The sequence below is a fragment of the Miscanthus floridulus genome, chromosome 4 (genome assembly GCF_019320115.1).
Source record: "Miscanthus floridulus cultivar M001 chromosome 4, ASM1932011v1, whole genome shotgun sequence".
In the NCBI taxonomy this organism is placed as follows: domain Eukaryota; kingdom Viridiplantae; phylum Streptophyta; class Magnoliopsida; order Poales; family Poaceae; genus Miscanthus; species Miscanthus floridulus.
In genome coordinates, this window is record NC_089583.1 from 117,975,214 (window position 1) to 117,984,031 (window position 8,818).

The 8,818-nt window shown below is 51.5% G+C and overlaps 1 protein-coding gene across 1 annotated transcript; it reads right to left on the reverse strand.

Annotated features, from left to right (window-relative positions):
• Nucleotides 1-829: 829 nt before the first annotated feature.
• On the reverse strand, nt 830-6,206 carry LOC136549190 (zinc finger BED domain-containing protein RICESLEEPER 2-like). The gene is made up of 3 exons (XM_066540457.1): nt 5,953-6,206; nt 990-1,857; nt 830-898 (listed from the first exon to the last, which is right to left on the reverse strand). Exons 1-3 carry the CDS (start codon nt 6,204-6,206, stop codon nt 830-832), a joined length of 1,191 nt encoding a protein of 396 aa, XP_066396554.1.
• Nucleotides 6,207-8,818: the final 2,612 nt, after the last annotated feature.

The window sequence follows — 8,818 nt, forward strand, 5'->3', positions numbered from 1 at the left end:
TGACCGGACACTAGCAGGGTCCGGTCACCACTGACCGAACGCGTTCGGTCGCATGAAACCCTCACTAGATGCTTACTGGACTCGACCGGACGCTGAACCCTCAGGGTCCGGTCAGTACTGACCGGACACGTCCGGTCATAGATTCCCTTCATAGGAACCTTACTGGAGTCGACCGAACGCTGCCTCTCAGCGTCCGGTCACTTGACCTCTCCAGCGTCCGGTCGCACCGAACGCAGTCTGCTGATCAAATGAACTGACCGGACCCTGCGGCCAGCGTCCGGTCACACCGGAGCCAACGTCCGGTCAGCATTTGACCCTCCATTCACTTCCAACTCTCGATCATATATGAATGAAGTTTGCTCCAAAAGATCTTAGGCATTCATAGGAGCTACCTAGAGCTAGTTTTAACAAGTGTGCACCACACCTAACTCACTAGACTCAACTAGGTCAAGCTACCCGTTCATACCCCCCTTTATAGTACGGCCAAAGGAAAAACAAAGTCCTAAACTACTCTAAGTGTCACTCCAACTTTAATCGACACTTAGAACTAGTCATCCTTAACCTTGTCGTCCATCCTTTGAAAACCGAAACGATTTCCATCGTAGGGGCATGACAACCTCGATTGCCCAATCGATCTCCATTACCATGACATAACTTAATTGCCTCTGCAAAACACACATTAGTCATAGTAATCTTGTATTGACATTAATCACCGAAATCCAACTAGGGACCTAGATGCTTTCAATCTGTATGTGAACAACACATCAAGTGAGAACAAATATATAAATATGATTTCCACCACACTACTAGATATTCTAAAATAGACTTACTAGTTGCTTTCCACCACACTGCTGGGAAGCTCCACACTCTCAATGTCACCATCATCACCATCTTCTCCCTGTAAAAACAGTAAAAGAATTAAGCATTACATATTTACATACACAAACTTTGGAGAAAATGGAGTTGAAAAATAGACTAAAGAGACATACCAGAATAATAGGAGGACTTTTAGAACCTCGTATCCAACTAGATGCACAAACTAGTGCTTGAACTATCGTTGGCTTCAAAGAACTCCTATAGTCATCAAGAATTCTGCCTCCACAACTGAAAGTGGACTCTGATGATACGCTGCTAGCTGGGATAGCTAAGAACTTCTTTGCCATACTAGACACAACAGGAAATCTAAGAGCATTCACCTTCCAATAGTGAAGTAAGTTAAAATTCTTATCATGTAAAGGATGGTTTGCTTCATCTAGGTAGATAAGTAACTCAGATTTTGAAGTTTCTGAAGCACTTGACTCTAGAAAGGACTGAAAATCACTTGAAACAAGACAAGCCACTGAGCTGGTTGTTTCCTTTGATGATGAGGCTGATTGAGTGGTTGATGAGCTGCTACTGCCACCCATTTTTCGGCGTTGCTCCAACTCATGCTTCTTGTACAGCTCTTCTAACTCTTTTTTTATATCAGCAACCTCTTGTTCACACCTTGAGGAGTAATAAAGCTGACTAAAATAGAACTCAATATATCTCATTTTGAACCTAGGGTCAAGGATTGTAGCAATAACCATTACATTGTTCTTCTCTTTCCAATATTTATCAAATTTGGCTAACATTGCAGCACCTATTTTCTTCAAATAAGGGTCCTCAAATTTTTTTGCCTTTAACAATGCAAGTTTGACTTTCAAAATATAAGGGTAGAAGACATTAGCAGTAGGGTAAACTGATCCTGAAAATGCAGTGGTTGCTCCAGCCATCTCTCCTAGAATTAGCCTAATCTTCTCATACATGTTCCATTCAGATTTTGTAGGTTTCCATGCAAAGTTCTGGTCTACTTGAGCATAATAACCAAATGCAGACCTATACTCAATGCAAGTGTCAAGCATTTTATATGTTGAGTTCCACCTTGTTTTAACTTTATTTAAGTATCACATATATGTTCTATAGCATTTTTGTTTAATAAAAATTGGTTTTAAACTCTAAGTGATATAACATAACTATCGAATCAACTTTCGTTTTACATTTTAGTCGATCATTTTGAGTTACGGAAATTGATCTACATACTTTATTACATGTATTAACACATAAACATAATGCTCATAACATATTTTAATAGATGATTTACGGTGTAACACCACAGAATCAGTGCAACACAATCTGCGCAGTGCGCACCCACGCACCAAGGTCGCTGCCCCAGCGCTCCGCAAAGTCAAAACCATTTTAAACGGGCTCATCTCGCCGAAAGGGAACCGGCGCTGCCTTTGCGAGGAGCCAGAGCTCGAGACACGGGCCCGCGTCCCAGCAGTTGACCTGTGCTGAAGGTTGGGTTGGCGGATGCGGGCAACTGCCACTCATCCCGCCGCAAAGTCAACGCAAAAAGCCATAAAGAAACGGCAGGCGAGGGTGACAAGGCAGAACTGTGAGTGTGAGGCACGGGTAGGCGACCACACGAAAATGCTTCAAAAATCGGTGACACCAGCCGCTGAGGCGCAGCACGATCCGTGTTCTTTTCGCCGCGCCAAGCGATTGGACAGCCTGAAGCCACTCCGATCTCCGGGCACTTCGCGTGGATACGTTTCCTGATCTGATCTGACTGACAGTGTACATCGGCCTGTGCTTGTAGTGCGGTGCCTGTCGTTTTCGCGAGAGGGAAAAAAGCGCAGTGGTTTCTGCTGCTCTCCGTGATGTTCAGAGTTTGTATCATGGCCTGACTTGTTCATCCGAAGAGAATTTTCCTAATTTAGGATCCATTTAGAACAAAGGGATTTCATAAGAATCATATAAGAATTTATCAGAATTAACTTATTTTATTTACAGGAGAAACACAATATTCATGAAAGAATTTGCGAATGAGTCTTTACCTGAGTTCGTTAGGTGGCTCTAGCAGCTCTCATGTAAATTCTCTCGTCTATTCCACGTCAAATCACAGGTCCAGAACCCATCTCAGAGACTCAGACCATGATTGTTTTCACATGAACTATGGTATCGTTGTGTACGATGAGATATAGGTTCAGAGATTTTATCGATCTATGTGAGAAAGTCTTATTCTTATAACAATGTTCGAAGATTGTCTCGCCTCGGCATGTCTAGTTTTTTTCACCATATTTCAAAGAAGACTTAGTTGAGACGAACATTGTTAGCACCATAGTTTAATCTCTGATTTATTGAATGGAAAGACAAGCTAATGTCTTTCTTTAGAATGCGAGACCTTTTTCTTTTTGCATTTTTTCTATAAAAAAAAGTAAACTGATTTATGTGAAATTTCTATGTTACAAAGAGCCTCCAAACTTTGATAGTTATGGACATATTTTTGTGAAATAGCTCAGTTATTATGAGCCTGTTAGGAATGCTATACGTGGATGGACTCTGTTTCGGAATTTACGCATGTTAAGCTGCGTTCACGTTTTTTTTAAAACACTTGTCCTCACACACCATTTTCTGCCAAAAACTTTTGTCAAGGACCTACTTCCTCAGTCTCAGAAAGAATATAAATCTCAATTTTTGAGATAAGATTAATGTAGATATCAAATTACACGTTTACCCCTACTTCATTATTCTAGAAACTAAAAAAATAATGGTTACGTTCCGGAATATTCTTCTTATGGATGAATAGAATATGATAGTTTTTAGACATGTAGTGGTATTTTTAATAGGTGGGTGTCAGGGTACCATAAAAAGGGGTCCCCTAAGCAAAAACCGAAAAAATCGCTTAGACCCTGTCAAAATCAAAGCCAAGAGACAACTACTGGCTAACCCCCACCTTGTCCGAGGCTACCGATTCTCCGCCTCGCACGTAAGGCCTCGGACGGGGAACCGATTCTCCGTCTCGCTCGGAGGCCTCGCACGTAAGGCTTCGGACGGGGAACCGATTCTCCGTCTCGCTCGAGGCCTCGCACGAAAGGCCTCGGACGGGGTACCAATTCTCCGTCTCGCTCGAGGCCTCACACGTAAGGCATCGGACGAGTTGCCGATTCGCCGCCTCGCTCGAGGCCGGCTCGGCAACAACCCCAGTCGCCTCCGCCTCGACCGACTTCCCTGACAGAACGTCACAGTCCAACTAATGCGACCAACCACTCCCGCGACAGTCAGCCGGACGACGGCTCGACACAACAGAACGACTGACGAAATGGGAGTCGCATCAACACCATGCCGTCCGGGACGGGATTGGGCGGGGGTTACCGGCCGCTGTGCTCGGTACTGTGCCCACGACTGACGTCCGCACTGCACTGTGGTACCTAACCCTTGCTCCAAGAACAACGCGGCGTGGGGAGTCAAGTCCAGGTCACTGTAGCCTCGGAATCAGTGTACAGGACCAACTGCTCCCTCCGAGCCTCAGCAATCCACTTCAGGGTCTCGGCAGCCTCAGGATTCGCGCCTGCCGAGCCCCCCACGATGGCTCGGCCTCGGCACCAACTAGGTCTCGGCTCTTTACGCTGCCGACACACAGCGACCGTCACGTCGTCCGCCATGCCCTGCGTCAAGCTATCACTAGAGCTCCCACGTCGCACAGGATCGGGCGTGACCGGCGCGTCGCTCCAGTGCATCAAGGACAAAAGACCGCTGCATCGACCATGCCGCCACAGTGACAAGCTACAGAGATCGGAAACGCCACATCCGCTCATAGGACGCCGCATAGCGAACACATGTATCACCCCTGTCCCCCCTTCAACTATAAAAGGGAGAGACCGGGGCCAGTTTCTAGACACGCACAAACAGGCGGGGGAAAAACACAGACAAACACTTACGAGACACATAGAGGCAGACAGACGAGCACGCGAGCTCACGGGTTCACGAACTCACGCATAGACGCTCAGACGAAACACACGATCAACAGTCTCAAGCAACCCACACCGCTCCACAGCAGAGACCTAAGGACCAGCTCGCTCTCTCGCCCTGCTTGTAAACCCCTACTATAACATAGGGCTTGTAAACATCGTGCAAGAATACAAGATCGATCCTCCTAGACTAGACATAGGGCATCCATCGCCTGAACCAGTATAAACCTTGTGTCTCTTTGCATCACCATCCAGGACTAGGGGCACGCTAGTATATTTTCACTAGTTGGTTGAGGGCCCGCTTGGTCCAAAACACCGACAGTTGGCGCACCAGGTAGGGGTGCAACTACGTGTCAGCTTTGTCATCCCAACAAGTTCCGGATGGCAGACCCCGTACGACCACTGCGTCTCGGCACGATAATCTGGTTTGGGAGCCTAGAGTTCATGTCTCTAGGACATGAGTACGATATGGTACTCCTCTCACCCAGAGTCCTACCGACCGTTGACGACATCACGCCCCAGCAGCCTAGGCGTAGGCGGCGCCTAGGCCACCGCTCTCATCGCGCTCGCTAGGCACGGCACGAGCGGGACCACCCTGACCCCACGCAAGATCAGGGCGACACGCCGCGCTCCACTGGTAACCTATGCCCAGCTGTTGGCACAAGGTCCCTGGTTGAGGACTTGTCTAGCCTGAGCCTGGACAAGGGAAAGGCGCCGGTGGCGTGCAGCGACGCTCCGTCATCAAGCTTTGCCCCGCCACCTCCTGAGGGGTCGACTTCGGCGGAGCGAAGCCCGGCGATGGCACCATCCCTGTACCCCTTTGGGTTGAGAAATGCCACCGCCACCTATGCTTCCACTCACGTGGAGCCCTTAGGATGCCACCAACGCTTCGCCCTTGACCTCGACGCCATGACCTCGACCCACACCCACGCTGACTCCTCGGAGGAGGATGAGGCGTGGGCCGGAGCGGACTTCTCTGGGCTTCGCGACCCTGAAGCCATATGTCGCTTCCTGGCCGCGAGCAACTACTACTTTGGCTACTCTGACTCTGATGATGAAGGTACTTATGACCCCTCTCGTGAGTGCTTCCACATCGAGCTTGGGATGCCGAGCACGGGCGATGAGGACGAAGGGGCAGGTTCTCGCCCCCTGTCCCCCGAGGGGGCGGGCGGCACCGCACCTCCACACGTCGAGCCCTGGGTAGCGTGGAACGAGGACCTTGCCCCCGAGGAATTTCGACGTCTGGACCTGGAGCAGCTCCGTGAGCTTTAGGCCAAGGTCGAACCAGACCGACTCCTTCTGCAGTAGCTCCGAGACACTCTCGAGCAGGAGCAGCGGGGTCACGGTGATGACGGAGCAGCCCAGCGGAGGGCTCGCGACGTCAACTGCCGCATCAACAACGATGAAGGGGATGATCAACCCCCTATTTTCCATCGCGCTAGCCAGAACGTCACAGCAACGGCGATGCTACTATGGACGATGCCCGAGCCCTCTACCTCGGAGGGGCGACGGGCCCGCGGCGAGCTCCAGGACCTCCTTGAGACTATCGCAGTGCAGCAGGCCGAAAGTTCCACCTCTCGACGGCGCGGAGGCGCCTCGAAACTTCCCACGGCGCCGCCTCGGTAGGATAGGGAGGCCTCGGTTCGTCCTGAGCTCGCTCGGGCACCGACGGTCAATAGGGTCCCCTCGGTGCACGACCGCCTCGGCGATCGACGCGAGGCGCAAGGCGACCATGATGTGGTCAGCAGGCGACGGTGCCACGACAATGAGGGGCCCGCCCGAGGCTACCATCCGCATCGAGGTGGCCGCTATGACAATGGGGAGGACCGTAGTCCTTCTCCTGAGCTGCCTGGCCCTCGAGTCTTTAGCAGAGCTATCCGCGCTGCTCATTTCTCGGCCCGGTTTTGGCAACCAGCCAACCTCACGAAGTACAGTGGCGAGACCAATCCCAAACTTTGGCTGGCCGATTACCGCCTGGCTTGTTAGCTAGGCGGTGCGGATGATGACCTGCTCATCATCTACAACCTTCTATTGTTCCTGTTAGACTCGGCACGAGCCTGGCTCAAACACCTTCCTCCTTCCTAGATCCACAACTGGTGCAACTTGGTAAGGGTCTTCATCGGGAATTTTCAGGGCACATACGTGCGCCCTAGGAACTCCTGGAACCTCAAGAGTTGTCGCTAGGGGCCGGACGAGTCTCTCCGAGACTTCATCCGATGCTTCTCCAAGCATTGCACCGAGTTGCCAAGCGTTGGTGACTCGAAAATTGTCTAGGCTTTCCTCTCTGGCACGACCTACCAAGACCTGGTCTGGGAATTAGGCCGGAACATGCCGACCTCGGCTGCCGTGCTCCTTGACATCGCCACCAACTTTGCCTCGGACGAAGAGGCCATTGGGGCCATCTTCCCCGACAATGAAGCCAAGGGGAAGCGGAGGGACGAGGCCCCCGAGGCCTCGGCTCCCCACCTCCCCAAGAAGAAGAAAAAGGGTCGCTAGGGGAAGCAACAAGTCCTCGAGGCTGGCCTAGTCGCGACCGCTGAGCGCAAGAATCCTCGAGGCCCTAGAGGCCCCGGGCTCTTCGACGATATGCTTAAGAAACCTTGCCCTTACCACCAGGGCCCAGTAAATCACACCCTCGAAGAGTGCACCATGCTCCGGCATTACTACGCCAAGCTCGGGCTCCCTGGCAACGATGCCAAGATGAGGGACGCCGGCGATAGGGACAATGACAAGGACGACGGGTTCCCCGAGGTGCACAACGCCTTCATGATCTTCGGTGGGCCTTCAGCGTGCCTCACGGTGCGCCAGTGAAAGAGGGAATGCCGGGAGGTCTTCTCGGTTAAGGTGGCCACTCCCCAGTACCTCAACTGGTCTCGGGAGGCGATCACCTTTGATCAAGATGACCACCCCGATTATGTTCCGAACCCCGAGCAGTACCCACTCATTGTCGACCCCATCATCGGTAACACCCTGCTTACCAAGGTGTTGATGGACGGAGGCAGCGGCCTCAACATCCTCTACACCAACACCCTAGAGCTCCTAGAGCTCGACCGGTCGCAGCTCTGGGGTGATGCCATGCCTTTCCATGGCATCGTGCCAGGGAAACGCACGCGACCCCTCGGGCGCATCGACTTGCCCATCTGCTTCGGTACTCCCTCCAACTACCACAAGGAGGTCCTCACCTTCGAGGTGGTTGGGTTCAAGGGAACCTACCATGCCATCCTAGGGTGGCTGTGCTACGCCAAGTTCATGGCGGTCCCCAACTACACCTACCTCAAGCTCAAGATGCCAGGCCCCAACGGCGTCATCACTATCGAGTCCACGTACGAGCATGCTTACGACTGTGACGTCGAATGCATCGAGTACGTCGAGGCTCTCGTGGAGGCCGAGACCCTCATCGTCAACCTCGACTGACTTGGCAGCGAGGTGCCTGATTCCAAGCGTCGTGCCGGGACTTTCAAGCCCGCGGAGGCCATCAAGCTTGTCCTGGTCGACCCCATCGGCCTCGATGACCGGGCGCTGAGGATTAGTGCCACCCTCGACATCAAATAGGAAGCCGTGCTCATCGACTTCCTTCGCGCGAATGTCGATGTATTTGCGTGGAGTCCCTCGGACATGCCAGGCATACCGAGGGAGGTCGCCGAGCACGCCTTGGACATCCAGGCCGGCTCTAGACCGGTGAGGCAGCGCCTGCACTAATTTGATGAGAAAAAGCGTAGGGCCATCGGCGAGGAGGTGCAGAAACTTTTGGTGGCCGGATTCATCAAGGAAGTATCCCATCCGGAGTGGTTAGCTAATCCTGTGTTAGTTAAGAAGAAAAATGGGAAGTGGAGAATGTGTGTAGACTACACCGGTCTGAATAAAGCATGTCCAAAAGTCCCTTTCCCATTACCTCGAATTGATCAAATCATTGACTCCACTGCGGGATGTGAAACACTGTCCTTCCTTGATGTGTATTCCGGTTACCATCAAATCAAGATGAAAGAATTCGACCAACTCGCAACTTCTTTCATCACACCATTCAGCATGTACTGCTATGTGACTAT